Source organism: Zootermopsis nevadensis, unplaced genomic scaffold (assembly GCF_977971745.1).
Source record: "Zootermopsis nevadensis isolate Lab colony 2312 unplaced genomic scaffold, Znev_1.0 Znev_ptg000019l, whole genome shotgun sequence".
Lineage (NCBI taxonomy): Eukaryota > Metazoa > Arthropoda > Insecta > Blattodea > Termopsidae > Zootermopsis > Zootermopsis nevadensis.
In genome coordinates this window covers 2,904,791-2,920,185 of record NW_028259151.1, presented here as the reverse complement: position 1 = coordinate 2,920,185, position 15,395 = coordinate 2,904,791, and the positions used below count along the sequence as shown (strand labels likewise).

The 15,395-nt window shown below is 42.0% G+C and overlaps 1 protein-coding gene across 4 annotated transcripts in view; it reads left to right on the top strand.

Annotated features, from left to right (window-relative positions):
- The window catches only part of LOC110829371 (uncharacterized), an 82,182-nt gene extending 68,296 nt beyond the window's left edge, over positions 1-13,886 (top strand). For all 4 annotated transcript variants that reach the window (XM_087351434.1, XM_022063028.2, XM_022063029.2 and 1 more), the window contains exons 4-5: positions 7,960-8,580; positions 12,381-13,886. In XM_087351434.1, the coding sequence (XP_087207560.1) occupies positions 7,960-8,580; positions 12,381-13,046 (1,287 nt within the window). In that variant the 3' untranslated portion in view covers positions 13,047-13,886. The remainder of the gene's footprint in view (positions 1-7,959; positions 8,581-12,380) is intronic.
- The last annotated feature ends 1,509 nt before the right edge of the window (positions 13,887-15,395 follow it).

The following is a 15,395-nucleotide window of genomic DNA, read 5'->3' as shown; positions in this document are numbered from 1 at the left end:
AGCAAACCTTCCAAACAAGCCCTACCCACACGCACACATTCACGGAGTAAAGATGTTTGTTTGTTAAGCGCCCCGTATAAATAACCTTGGTACATATATTAATTTCTTAAGGTATGGTGCACGATCATAAACATACTAACTAACTAGCTCCCAGGTAGCAGAACCCGCAGGTCCAACACCGACAACACCAAAGCCCGCCACCGGCCACGATCCTGAGCCAGCTCCATCCATTTACCATTCTCACAGCCCACCTCCCTAAGATCAATGTTGATATTATCTTACCATCTCCTTCTTGGTCTGCCCAGTGGTCGTTTCCCAGGACAATTCCCAACCATGCACCCCTTGCTTCGCCGTGTGCGTGATACATGTCCAGCTTATCGGAGCCTCCTAGATTTCGCTGTCCTTACTTTGCTAGGTAACCTATGCAATATTTTGGTATTCCAAACTCAGTCAGAATGCCGTACAGTACCTCTCTTCTAACTGAGTCGTATGCCTTCCTAAAGTCCAAAAATAGTTGAACTTTTCCATTATACTCCCACTTTTTCTCTAATATTTGTCGAATGCGAAAGATCTGATCAGTAGTTGACCTATTACGGCGGAATCCACGTTGATCGCCCCCGATAGTTTGATTCATAAATGGCGTTAACCGTGCCAGAAGTGCATTCGATAACACTTTTTATGACGTTGACAAAAGAGAGATACCTCGGAAATCATAGGGACAATAATTGATTCTTTCCATGGTTGTGGTGGTACTTCCTGGTTCCAGATCGAGACTATAAGCTTGTGTGTCTCTGAGTGCAGTGTCGTACCACCTGCATGCATTAGTTCAGCTGGAATTGATTTGATGCCTGGAGAGTTATAACGTTTTCATTTCGCAATGGCAATTTCATCTTCATTAAGGCTCTGCTGTATGTACTTCAGTCTCTTTAAATTGATCAGCTACGTGGACGTTTAGTAACTTTCCATCTGTCTACTATGCCATGTGAGTCCGCGAGCAGATCCCCATTTTCGTCCGTGATCAAACGTCTTCTAGGTTTGTACCCCTTCTTGAATTCACTTACGAGGTGCGATCGGAAAGTTTAAAGACTGTGTCAATAGAGGGCGAACCGGATGTAGTACGAGCTTCTGCCGTTAGGGGGTGCGGCCTACTTTCATAGTGAATCAGTGTGCCAGCCGGCATCATCGAATTAGCATTTGTTTCTTAGTTACGGGCGTTATGGTAGTGCATTACACCGACCCTCCTGCGATTTCGGAATGGCGTGTGCATCAAATTTTGCCAAAGACTCGCCAAAACGGCTACGGAAACCTATGAAATGCTAAAGCAAGCATTTGGGGAGTCCGCAATGGGTCGTGCACAAACTTTTGTGTGGCATTCACGTTTTAAAAATGGCCGAACCTCTGTCGATGATGACGAGCGTTCTGGACGACCATCTTCGAGCACAACGCCCGAAAATGTTACGAAGATTCGGCAGGCCATTCACGAAGATCGACGTCGTACCATCAACGACTTGTGCGATATTGTTGGGATAGGCTATGGGACCTGTCAGCTGATTCTAAAGGAAGAACTCCACATGCGACGCATCCTGTCTGAGGACCAGAAGCAGAATCGACTTCTCGTTTGTCAGGAGCTCAAAGATCTTGCAAGAACCGACCCCAACTTCCTTTCTAAGCTCCGTGTGACATCTTCCTCTTCCCAAAGATAAAAATTCAGCTAAAGGGAAGGAGATTTGAGACGATAGAAGAGATTCAGGCAGAATCGCAGATGGTGCTTGACAGGGATGCTTCCAGGCTTGGCAGCGGCGCTGGGATCGTTGTGTTCACTCCCAGGGGAACTACTTCGAGGGTGATGGATGAATTTAATACCTGAGATAAGTGTATGGGTTTTTATAGGCGCAGTCTTGAAACTTTCCGATCGCACCTCGTATGCCTCTGATGTGTTAATTTTTGCTCTTAGTTTCCAGCCCCCGTATCTGCTCTTCTAGATACACCCTCGTCTCATTCCTCAAAGTTCTGCTGGATTCGCGCCTTACACTGCAATATCTTTCCCTGTTTATTCGAGTACGGGCCTGCAGCCATTTCAATCTAACCTGCTTCCTCCGTCTTACGAAGATCGAGCATTTTTCTTCAAACCATGCTTTATTTCGAGAAGTTGTATGATATCCTACACTCTCCTCAGCTGAAATTTTCATGTTATCCCGTACATTTTCCCAGTCCTTATTGGCATCCAATTCCCTATCCTCTGTATTTTCTTCAACGTTTTATAAGACTGCAAACTTATTCGAAATTGTTACCTGATACTCTTGCTTAGTTTCTACATGACTCGGACTTTTGACGTTGAATTTCCCATTCCTGTTTATCTGCCCCGCGTGTTTTCTGACCGAGAATCTCGCCCTCAATTTTACTATCATAAATAATGGTCAGTATCACAGTCCTCTGCCCTTTAAGATGGCACTTTTAATATGTCTTATTATCTCCTCCGATTGATTAGAACGTGATGATCGCTCTGATGATGGAGGCAACAAGGCCTTGCTTGTATTACCTTTCCTCGCTGTTATGCGACTTGTCTGGGAGATATTTGTGTTTTGTTTGCGTATCTTATACAAAACCTTGTTTGGAGCTGGTAAACAGTCTGTGTTAGGTCTAACGCAGGGGTGGGGAACCTTTTCGTGTTGGAAGTCCGCATTAATTTAGCTGTAATCAAATAAGGCCGCATTCAAGATACTTCAATTAGATATACTTAAAAATGTACATTATTTTGTAAAAATCTAACTACTATGTACTTAATAATTTCAAAAAATGAAAACTATTTGTTAATTTTAAAGTTAACTAATCTTTTAATGAATTTGTTGTGTCTGCTTTTTGTTGGAAAGCATTTGAATATTTGGTTGCAGCATGTATTAATAAAAATAAAAGGATTTGTTCTGTAAAATTTGGATTCAGTCAAAAGGCCGCACTTAAGGACCTAGAAGGCCACATGTGCTCTTAAGGCAGCAGGGTCCCCACCCCTGGTCTAACGTGTTATTTCAGGGGTGTACTGGCAAACTGTTAACAAGGGGCTCGCACCAGCAAACTTTATTCTTAAGCAAAGCAATAACTCATTCAAGCGGCATAAGACAAATTATGGGTAGTCCAGTGTAGTGTTGCTAGAAAATGCTCAGTTCCCCTCCACATTTGCGACGAGCAAAATATATCGATATACATGTGTATCGATATTTTAATGCAGATGTATCGCCTGTATCACTTGATAATTTATGTTACGACAATAACGGGCTTTAATAATTAGTCAAAAATTAACAAGGAACTCGTACGTACCCATCCAAGTTCCCAGCATCACACCGTGTCTTACTTTGTACCAATATGAACTGTACAGAATGAACATGAAGTTTTTAAGTAGATTTCTTTTTCCACAAGTGATTCAGTGGACCTGACTATAAACAAGTTCATGGATGCCTTTTGCGCTTAGAAATATGATCGCGGGAAATTTATTACGAAAATTTCTGGGACACTCCGACTCCACATTACACAAAAATTCGTGCAGAAAACACGATGTTTAACGGTGTATTGAATCATATCCACACACAACAGTAATCAATACTTAACAGTTATCAAGATGGAAGACTTCTGGGTTGTAGCGCCGTGTAGTCTGGTAGAAATTTACCAACGGCGGTCGTGGCCTATTTCAAAATGCTAGTCCGGCGTTCACGTGGAGGGACTTAGGAAAATATGTGCCCTGGCCCCCTCAAATACAGGTCAGAAGTGTCACCGGTCGAGGCAACCTGCTCCACGAATTGACTGAGGAATGTAAAATACTGATTTGATCCTGAATTTTCGCTCGAGGCGGCCAATTGGAAGAGAGAATCAAGACGAGAATAATATTAACATTTTTGGTGAATATATGTGACTGAACGTCACAGCCGAGTTGTTGATGGAGGCAGCAAGGACCTATGAAACGTCGGTAAACTGCCAGACTACACGGCGTAACAACCCAGAAGACAGCCATCTTCGGATACACCTCAGTGAAAACCTCAGATCCTCCACTCATCAGTCACAGGTCATTACAACATTCAAACAATATCCAGTTGTAAATTAATTGGAAACGAAATCTCATAAGCTTTAGAATTCAGCGCGGAGTTATTTCGTCGTCGTGTTACGATCAATTTGATCTCGCATTTCACCATCTGACCGGATAGAAAATTGTGCACGCATGTGTTGAGATTCTCAACCTGTTTGATCTCCGTGTTCCACACCCAGGAACTATGTATCTTTTTAAACGCACAAGTAACGTACAGCAAGTTTTCGAAATGTCTACATCAAGTTTCAGAACAGGTTTTTTAAATGTACGGTATCGCATGTAGGAATTACAAAAAGCTCATACATAATTTTCTTGACAGGCTGGCATTTTATCCAGAACTCTTATGTGGATGCGATGTTGTACGTTTATCCGGTCAAAGAATGGAATTCGTCACACTTATCCACAGCGCGAGACGAGTGCAAAAGTGCAGATTTTGTTATTTTACCTTCGAGACGGTCCTCAGTGGGCAATGCTCGTTACTATTCTGTTAAAAAAAAATTGTCTCCCCGTCTGCTGTCTAGAATCATAAAGACCAAAACACGTAAAAAGTATAATTTTAGGTTATTTCTGTGTGGGTGTGGAACGTGGCATCTTGCCCTAAGGGAACAAATAGATTGTGATACAGCCCAACCAAGATAAATGGTTATGTGGCGAGAAACATTGAACAGAACGTGTTGCTATGTGACCTCACCATTCTGTTAGCCAGACGCTTCAGCGCCCTCACCGGCTAGATGACTACTTGCCTTCGTCGGATTATAGATTTTGGTCAACTTGATTGTGGCACCAAATTGTCTTTTAGGCGATTTCTAACGTTTCGGAGGAACGTAACGTTTCTGTTCCTGAAGATGGAGGAGATACGTTTCTGTGTTTCTCCGAAACATTGGTGGCTACCTACAAGATTAACCAAGATTAAACAGTCCACATCTTCACCATCGTGAAGAACTCAGATCACATTATATTCAGGATGTCTGAGAACAGGGCGCTACGGAGAATATTTGTGCCTAAGAGGGAAAATAAATCTGCTTAGGAGTGCCATATTGGATCGCTGCTCTTAACCAGATATCAGAATGACCAAATGACGCAGAATGAGATGGGCGAGGCATGTGGCACGCACGAGAAAATGGGAAATTCATTAAAATGTACTTCGAAAACCCGAAGGGAGGAGAAACGTGGGGTACATATGTGTAAATGAGATGATAATAAAAAATAGGAAGTGAGGTTATGTACTGGACTTATCGGATTCGAGATAATATACGGTGGCTGACTTTTTGAAAACAATTGTGAACCTGTTTATTATATACGCGTGTCTCTTGTTCATAATAACTTATGAACTTATTGACGGATTTCTATTAGCCTGGGTATTTACATTTTGTCACTAGAGGCCATTCCACTTTTAATGTCATGCCGTGAATTAAAAATACAACGCGGCTATTCAAACTTCTGACGTGGGAGGAGTACTTGGATATGGAATGCATGATAATGAGTCTCCCAAAATATTAAACTTTTATTTAGGTTATTTTATGAAAAATGTATTACAACAACGTAGTTTAGGCCTACAAAAATATTTGGTTTTTTATTTTGGAAAGTGCACAAGATAACGTTTTAGAAATATTAACACGCACGCTTGGTGTTGTGGTTAGGTGACATGTTACCGGTAGGTCTGAATAAACACCTTTGAAACTTTGTTGGGTTTCTTGCAGTTAATAATCAAGATTCTTTCCTTGAGAGCGGACACACACAACGATACACGAGGGGGCGTATCCTTGTTGTGGCCGGTTGTTATGAGATGAGGCAAGATGAGGGGTGTGTCTGTTCTCAGATGTGCATTCTCGTGAAAGCCGGTGTGCAGTCGTGTTCAATGAAAGGAATGAAGAGAGAGGGAGAGAAAGAGACGGACAATGCAATGTGGAAGTTCGAGTGGAGCTGTCGGTACCACTTGATTACCGACTGTTTGTGGCGGAAAGAACTACGTAAATCCCCTACAGAAGACTTAATTTTTCTATCGACGATTTCCAGGTTCGATAATTTCTACGATATAAACATTGGTCACGTCTGATTTTGAACACAATGCTGTATCCAGTTGGGCTGCACGTACAGACATCCACATATGGGCCAGCGTTTCAAGTTCTTTTGAATCGACAAAATGAATTCATAATTCGGTCATGTATTTATTAATATCAGTTTTAATTCAATAAACCGGATATTTTAAGCGTTTTATATGACAGATATGTCATTTCAGAAGATGTTTTGACATAGATGTTCACTGTTCACGCAGTTACATTAGTTGTCTGTCCATGTTTATAAAATGTGGGTTTAATTTTCATGATCGTGACTGTACATCCTCTTTCCCGCATTGTACGGCGAGCATTTTATTTCGTAAAATCGGAATGGACGGAGTTTGCTAGTGCTGACCAGAATTGACCTACACAGTGAAACAATGGGGTATCACACATCAAAACGTTCAGAAATGGTCTTTACTAAATTGCCCTTTTTCTGTTTTACGACGTGGTCCATGCATTATTGAGTTTTTGGTATGCGCGCCTGTCCCAGAACTTGAAGGTAGGAAGTTTTTTCTGACCAGTACAATACTGACCCTTAACAAAGGTCTGGGATAACCGAGCTGTCGCGCATGCGCTTTATGGTGTGTGGTTTGTCATAAATTTCCGGCTATCTGTTTTTGTTTAGACCATGGATTCTCAACCCACCGTCCACGTACATTTTTATGATATTATGTCACCATGAATGTTGAATAGTTTATCTGAATTAGAAATACACGCCTTGTTAATGCCGTTAGTATTTGGCAGTACCTATAGATGTGAGCAAATGTACAGTGGAAAACAGCAGTTTAAATGAAGAAGTAGAACGCATCTCGCTGATAAACACTTGGAAAGATGCACGCGAATCGTATCAAGATAAATTGGACATGGTGCTGAAAAAACTAAGAAAGAAAAACAGTGTAAAATCTCTCATTAATGACAGCCTTTGTTCAAGAAAATTGTTGTAAAACTAGGCTTAATTTATTAGTACAGGTACTCATCAAATCATCAAATACGTCTTCGAGAAATACGATTTAATTTTAATGGCGGACTGAGTGAGGTGGGGATGAGTAGAGTATATTGTAGGGGTGGCAAAGGAGTAGTGCGAGGGGAGAAGGGATTTTATTTTTTTCGATTTATGTGATTTTACCATCTGCGACTTTTTCTTGGAACACAACTGTCGAGGAGTACCCATGTTCTGAAAAAGACCCCGTGGCGTTTCAATAACTTATCAAAATTTATAACCCAGCGGCCCGCGAGTCGATAAGAAAGAGTGAATGTGGCTCCAGGTTTGGGAAGGGTTGAGAACCCCTGATTCAGATCATGACGACCTGAAGTATGATTTCTTAACCCGAAAAGAACATGATAAAATGTAACAAACTACAGTATAAAAGAAAATGTATCGAAATTCGAAATTATATTTGAATATAATTTAATCCATTGTCCTATCTAACACAGAACAAAACTTATTTATTAAGCTCTACGCCACGAAGACGTATGGATTGGATTAATGGAGGAATAGCTCCACTCTTTTGGCGCTCGGTATTACGCTTACAGTGTGAGGCGGCATGAACAAGTGAGTTTTCTGACATTTGGTAACTGTTTTTCAACTCAAGGAGTGATCAGTATTTCAAAACGTGTGTTGGTAGCGCTTAAGACCCGCGGGCTACAGGTTGAAAACCCTTGGACTGTAGCTTTATCTGGTTACTGCCCCTTACTCTAGGGATGAGTATGTGAAGAATTCGGCCTTCTGCTGGCCCCATGTCGTGATTTGAACCACGCCGACCTTTGCGTTGTGTTAAGACAATGGCACTATCAAGGAGTCATATGAATGGTCTGTTGTGTCTGCAGAATGGAGTCTGGTTGGCTGTTCCCGACTTGGTGGGCCCATGTCGCGACCTGGATGCTGTTGCTGACCTAAGTGGCAGCGCGGGTGAGGAGGAAGAGGACGACGAAGACGAGGAGGAGGAGGAGGAGGAGGAGGACATGGGTCAGAGGTCATCCTCTCTCCTGGCGGCTCGAACTCGTCCCAAAATCTCTCTTACGTGGGTGCTAAGAGGCGACCGTCAAAGCAGCTCAGCTGCAACCACAAACACAGCTCCTGGAGTCGATACTTCTCCTTCAGCTGCTACCGATGCGCCGCCACCGACGTCTACGACAATTAGCACCAATAATAACACCATAGAGAATCCTGTAACCAAATGCAACGCTAAACCAAATGATTGTATCAATAATAAAGTGAGCAGTGAGGAGAGTAAAAACAATAATAAAAGTGTTGGTGCGATCACAACCAGGACTTCGTCGGAACCGTCTTTATTGACAGCGAACAGCGAAAGTGGCAGGAGTGGACGATCGCATCGTGACAAGAACCGACATCGCCGCAATCGCATTCCAAGGCACAAGACCGAGAAACAGAGACGACATTGTCGTTTTGGTTACGAAATTCAGGATGTGGATGCGTTTCTGACTAAGGTAAGCAAATTACACTTTCGCTGACTCGCAGAACGGAAATATAAAGAATGTTCTAACCTGACTCTGATTAAGTGCTGGGGATTTGACACTTTACCATGGCGACAAGTGTGAAGATGGCTGTCTTCTGGGATATTGCACCGTGTAGTCTGGTAGATGCTGACTGACGTTTCAGAGGAATTGAATGGCTCCGTCATCGACATCTGCAACGTCGGTCAGTATGTATAGTGGGCGCAGTAGTTTTTGGCCGGTGGAGAAGCTGGCGGACGGGCCTACTCTGTGTACCTGAGGTGGCACGGTCAGTGCATTTCTTTTGTTTGGGCGTTCAGTCCGATAAGCTCCTCGGTGCAGTCAGCATTATACTACCGCAAAAGAGACTCGCTCCTAGCCTTCCCCTTGAAAATTCCACCTGCCAAAAACTACTGTGCCGACTATACCAGACTACACGGTGCAATATCCCAAAAGTCAGCCATCTTCAGACAAGCAGGTCAGAATTGTGTTTGGGAGCTTTCATGTTTTTCGCGTGAGCTGTGTTAACCCGGCTTCCACTTTGAAAGACGAAAAATAGTCTTTTGTCTCTTACCTTCCTGGTTCAGTGTTACTCCGTACACTAGAACGCAACAGAACGCATGAGACATAATGCATCGTCAGCCAGCCAGGCTCTCGCGACGAGCGTAAGCCTTAACTGCCTAGTTGGAGTTGGCTAACGATTCATTTTGTCTAATCGATTCTGCTGTGTTCCGATGTATCGACCCACGAGAGTAAAACAAAAGACTTCATTTTTCGTCTTTCAAAATGAACGCAGCGCCGCTGAGAATTTATCTTGTGTGCCCTCTTTAGGTACTATATCATTCTCTTCATCGTCTTAGGTAAGTTGTCAGAGTGAGTCTCCTTACAGCCTTGGGAGTAAATGTTATTCTTGCCGTCTTTGTCTTTGATTTGACCTGAGGTTAACACTGAAAAGATTCTAACCAGTACGTTACATTAGCGGGAAAGTTAAAAACTTGCCATACATCAGTATGGTGAAGATGCAGACATAGGGAAATGAAGAGTTGTGGAAATTTATGCTTATGGGGTGGGGGAAGGATGGAGGGTCTTTTCGAAGTGGCATAGGGGGCGGAGGACATCGCGAGACAAATTAAGTAGTTCAAGTAAGGAGTTCTTAACTCTGCTCGTGGTGATTGAATGGAATCAATTTTTATAACAAACGACATAGAACAATATCAACAACAGATTCTGTTACGATGTCCTCAACTGTCGTGTTCTCACGACTTAACCCTAAAATTGGAATGAACACCGCTCGACCTCCTGGTATCCAGTTGTAAGTACAGATATTTATGGACACCAAAACTTGCATTCTTGTACATTTATTTATTTATTTGTGGTTTATTTAACGATCAGTAGATCAAGATATACGTATAGCGCTGGATGATAGGATGATCAATGAAAAATGAATTTTAAACGATGGGGAAAGAATCAGTCATGGATTATCCCGGCATTTGACAGAAGGGACTGAAGAAAATTATGGAAAACCTCAGTCAGGATAATCGGTCCCCGGGTCGAGATGTGAAGCAGGACCTTCCGAATACAAAGTAGGAGTGTTAACGTTAAGCATATCTCAATTTTTTTCGGTTACATTATATTAATTACACAGTAGAAAGTCGGTTATCCGGGGCGCAATTATCCGTGGTCTCTGTCTCTATACAAAACAAGGCAACAGAAAAATCGAACAAAATTATGGTATTTCCGATAAAATTACTTTTTGAAAGAATTTTTAGTATTTTTGTGTCAATACACATGTTTCTATGTACAAGTTCCTATTTTGCTCACATAGTTGATAATAATTAGATAAAATATAATTTTCATTATCCGTATTTTTAGATTTCCCTCGACCTTGCTTCGCCCAATTACCCCGGATAATCGGCGCTCAACTAGTTACTTCATGAGAAAATGAAAATTAAGATCAAGCGTCTTATTAATATTACCCGGAAAACTTTGCGGGTCGGACTGAATCTCTTTCATGGTCTTAGTTTGTCATCCTTGGTATAGAAGGAATTGTTTTGCGGTGTCCGTAAAGTCACCAAAATCTTATAAATAACGCAAGTCAGATACAAAGCCTAAGACACATTTGTCATAACCGTAGGCCTATGGGTGTTTGATCACCAAACTTTCATAGTAGACGTTATCTTGAATTCTAGTTATTTAATTAAGGTATATTGTATCATTTTAAGTAAACTTCAGCACTGGTACGTAATATGTGCTACGTTTATGTAATTTACACTTTTGGGGCTCCACTAAATATTATTATATAATACCATGGCAGTATCGGAATCAAAGACACGTTTATTCAAGTCGGCAGTTATAAAATTCGATATAATTCTTATATTAGGATATAAAATATAAATAAAGAATAGGTATTGTGTTCCATATATTGCGTAATCTTAATCGCACTTTGATTCATTTATGGTTTCTTGTTTGGGAGTTAAAGCTAAAGAGTCAAATGCTAATCATAGTGATGACGTTAGTACAGCAGAGGACAGTCTTCCAGTTACCAGTCACTGCATTGCATTAAGTATAATACCAGAGTAGATAGGAGTAATGCGCGTTCTTTCGTGAAGTTTTCACACCGCAATGAAAACGTCTATGAGCCTTGGGCATCGCACAAAACGTAATTTGGATGCCTGAAAATGACAGAAACGAGCTCATGTTCGGATCTGCAGTAGCTGTCCCCAAATTGCATGCTACAGGGCCACCACCATTTATCGCGCAACTCGAAGTCACCATTACAGCGTTGCTAGCTATGATACGCTTCGAGTTCTGAGTTGCCTTCACTCGTATGGTTTCTGCTTTTAGTGTTGCAACGTTGTATACGATTTTGCTGTGACCTTGCAGGATACAATTTTTGATGACGGCTGTTATAACTTTGATGTCTGTGGAGATGAGAACGTCTTTTTACCTTCTACTTCTGTGAAGAATGTATTAATTATACATGCTTTGTCGACTCATTGTCTCAAAATATAAGATACAAATAAATCAAAAAGTTTTTCGTTTTGTTTCAAGGAACGCAAAACACCATAGTTTTCCCTATAGAAGTACTGCAATCGTTATTTTAGCATTCACCGGAATGAACAGGGGAGAAAGTAATTACACTTTCCTGATATAAAAATGAGATCCGTAGACCAATAAACGCTTCTGAAGGCATTTAAATTGATCCGCTTGGAGCAATATACTCGTACACGGGTGTCTGTTGGAAATATTTATGCAGAATCAACCACTCCTGCGTACTCGAGGTGTAGGGCGGGGGGGGGGGGGAGGCTGCATTTCTCAACATGGTTTTAATTGTCTACTAGAACAAGAAATATGTCCAGAAACAACAGTTTTCACCCATGCAGATTGACTTAATTCAAGAGCAGAAACGGTACATTCGGTGGCTTTCAACGATGGAAAATGGAATTACTGGTTTTGAAGACACTGAATATTTAGACCAAAACTAGTAAACATGTGATACGGAATTAGGGAAATTATTAACGAAAACAGGCCTCTCACAATCCACAAGTGGACTAATGAGGCGAGTATCGCATTTTGACGCCAAATACCGACATCGTACGCCGACTGACTAGCGGAATCAGTGGTGTGCGTGCGTGCCAGAAAACACTTCAGAGTGCTCGAGAGCGCACGGGTACAACCCTGAAACATTCTTCGCGGTGTTCCGTTTCCTGGCTTCCTGCTGCGAAACGAACAAAACCTCTGAAGTTAAACCTACAAATAGTTGTTTTCTAACGTAAAATTCACGTATGTTTCAGGCGTCACTTGAGAAACCAGCGAACATCCCAGTGGTTCTTGCATTTCCGTGCGTGCTGTATCAGACGCGCATCGGTGGTTATCAGGAGGAATTTTCCCTGCCCCTTGGAATGGTTGTAAACGCCGTCTTTAAGAATCAGGCGTGGCTGTACGTCCAGACGCCTCACGGCGAGGAGGGCTACGTAAGTTACGCTGTGTGTCTTCCATTAGGAATACTTCCACCACCGCAGCGAGCATCCAAACCACCGCCATGTTGGGAAACACACACAGATATCTTCCCACAGCCACTCGGAAATCGTACAGACAGTGAGAAAATCCGAGAGGGCACAAGATCAGAATGCGGAGGCCGTGGGCGTTGCTATAGTCATGTGGGAAGACGCGGACGCTATGGCGGGGAAAGAGACGCGGTGTCTGCATGCGGGGAACGAAGTGTAGACCGTCTGTACCTCAGGGCTGCAGCAAGTGCCAAATGTAAAGGTACTACGAGACACACACTGCTTGTAATCAGATCTGATTACAACAGCAAAGGACGAAACACGCTTTCTGTTGCAAAGGGAGATGTTGTAGCACTTGTGAGCGGACACCTCAAGGATTGGTTCTGGGTGCGAAGTAGAGACGGTAGTGAGGGATTTATACCTTCTGTTGTGGCTGGACATGGCTTCCTCTGACAAAGAAGATCGCTGAAAGATTCGAGGTTCCCGTGGACGCGAAGATGTTGATTACGGTCGTCTGGGTAGTAATGTCATGTAGTCTTGTAGGTGGTCATCATTGTTTTCGAGGAATCTGTGGCCTCAGTCTTCAGGGCTGTTTCAAATTTTTTGGAAATGATACCTCCGGAACATTGATAACCACCTACAAGCAAACCAGCATTACACCCCATAAGATCACACTTGACAGATTACCTGAAGCTATGATCAGTGCAACATACTTAATTTAATTATGACAAAAACATTCTGGTTCATTTTGAAAATGTGAAAGAACACCAAGATCCATACTGTTTTTATAACTCTTAACAGGGGGCAAGAATCCCCTTATTTTTTCAGTCATATATGCAGCAAGAAATATCCGTAATTTGAGTTTACTGAAGTTGTCATGATTCCACGTAATAATCGGAGTGTGATGAGCTGATGTACTTCGTGACTACTGAAATGGTACAGGTTTATGTACTTCTTAAAACAGCAGTGACCACAAGACATCTTTGGCTTTAAAGGCCCACGGCAGTGGCAGCACTAGTTGGACCATCGTAGACTTTAAGACACGGCGTGCATCGCATCATGTAACATGGCTTCCTGATCGTCGTATTTCGGTTCTAATCCACTAAAATAATGCCAGCGAACTCTAGAAGAATGGCCATATAACCGTTATAAATGTTTTTGTCAAAAGGGCCATTTGATTCTCTTTTATAAATATTTTTACGCGGCGATCCTTTAAAACTAACAAACGACCTCCTTAGTTTAGGCTGTACTTTGTAACATTGAAATAAAAACTGAATACAAGGCTGCAAAGTATTTCGATATTTGATTTGAAACAGGAAGAAGTAAACTACTGATTCACACTGACAAATACGTTTCTTATTATTCGAAGAGGGCAGAATAGCTCGCAGACGATGGTAAGTGGAGAGTGGGAGTAATGTTAGACATGTAGTGACTAACCTAACCTACAAGGATTTATAGTACCCAGTGTTTCGTTTGACCGTAATGTAGCACCAGATATCGAGGATAATTCTTGTCCCGTTCAATATTCAAAACTCAGCGTCACAGAGTTTGTTGTCACGTTATTAGTGGATGAATCAAATCTGTGCTGCCATCAGACAGGCATTGAAGGCGGTTGGCATTTGAAGTAATTAGAACCCAAGGACGTTGGTTACAATCCTGAAATGAACTAATTTATCAGTTTTGCTGTAAGAAAGCAATTAACGTGAAACTCTTTTAATAACTAAAACTGCGAACATCCCGTAAAATTAATCCGTACAAAATACGTTATTGCTTTAATGTCATTAACTCAAAGAAAAAGAAATAAGTGAAAAACGACGCGATCACAAACTGCACCGTCTACTGTCTCCTAGGGCGCGTTAGAGGCTCACCTCCACGGAGACATCGTGTCCACCCTTCGCAACAGTAACAAAAATGTCTTGCTGTTATGGCTACATGCTGTAGAACGGGTTGATGCAGACAGTCCAGACGCATTGTAGAGAGCAATTTGAAGTTTCGATAGGCAACCAAAAGCAATTCCCCTCTGCTGTTGTCAGCTGTTGGTGGTAGAGTAAGCCTTGTGTCAAAGAACGAAGCTCTTCAAATGCCAGTAGCTTAAGAATTTTTTCTCGCAATCTGAAGAAAGTTATTTTTTTACATTTTGAAAACATTAAAAACAATTTTCCTTTTGTTGCTTCCAAGCACTTGTCTAGTTGTACGCTGTACATACTGTCATTAGCCATTATCTAGAAGTGCATGTTATGTATAAAAGTAAAGTAAAAGTAAAGCTGTCCCGCTATGCGCCATGTAGGCACTTGGGGTGAGAGGAGGTATAGCTCCTCTCTTCCTTGACCTCGGCACTAGATGGGGGTGAGTGGTCAGCATCACGCCCCGGCCGGCTTTACCCCCGGGAAAGGACCCCGGTACCCATTGTAGAGGAGGCTGGGTGGGCCCCAGAGCCGGTCTGAACGCAGAGGCTAGAGAAAAAAATCATCTCCCCCCGTCGGGGATCGAACCCCGGTCGCCCAGTCCGTAGCCAGTCACTATACCGACTGAGCTATCCCGGCTCATGCATGTTATGTATTGCAACAATAAATCAGAAAAAGTAAAACTTTTAAAACAAATTTTAGCGTGTTGGACTTCGTGGGTAAATGCATAAAAGCAGAGAACTGACAATTTAAGAAGTCATTTGTTTGTTTTATTAATGATATTGAAGCGAGACTTAAAAATTTTGTCACGTTTGAAGAAACCTCCATAGGACGTAGTCTTTCATGAAGATCGGATAACGAAACGGTGAATTCAATGTGGTTTTTGTATCCTTTATAG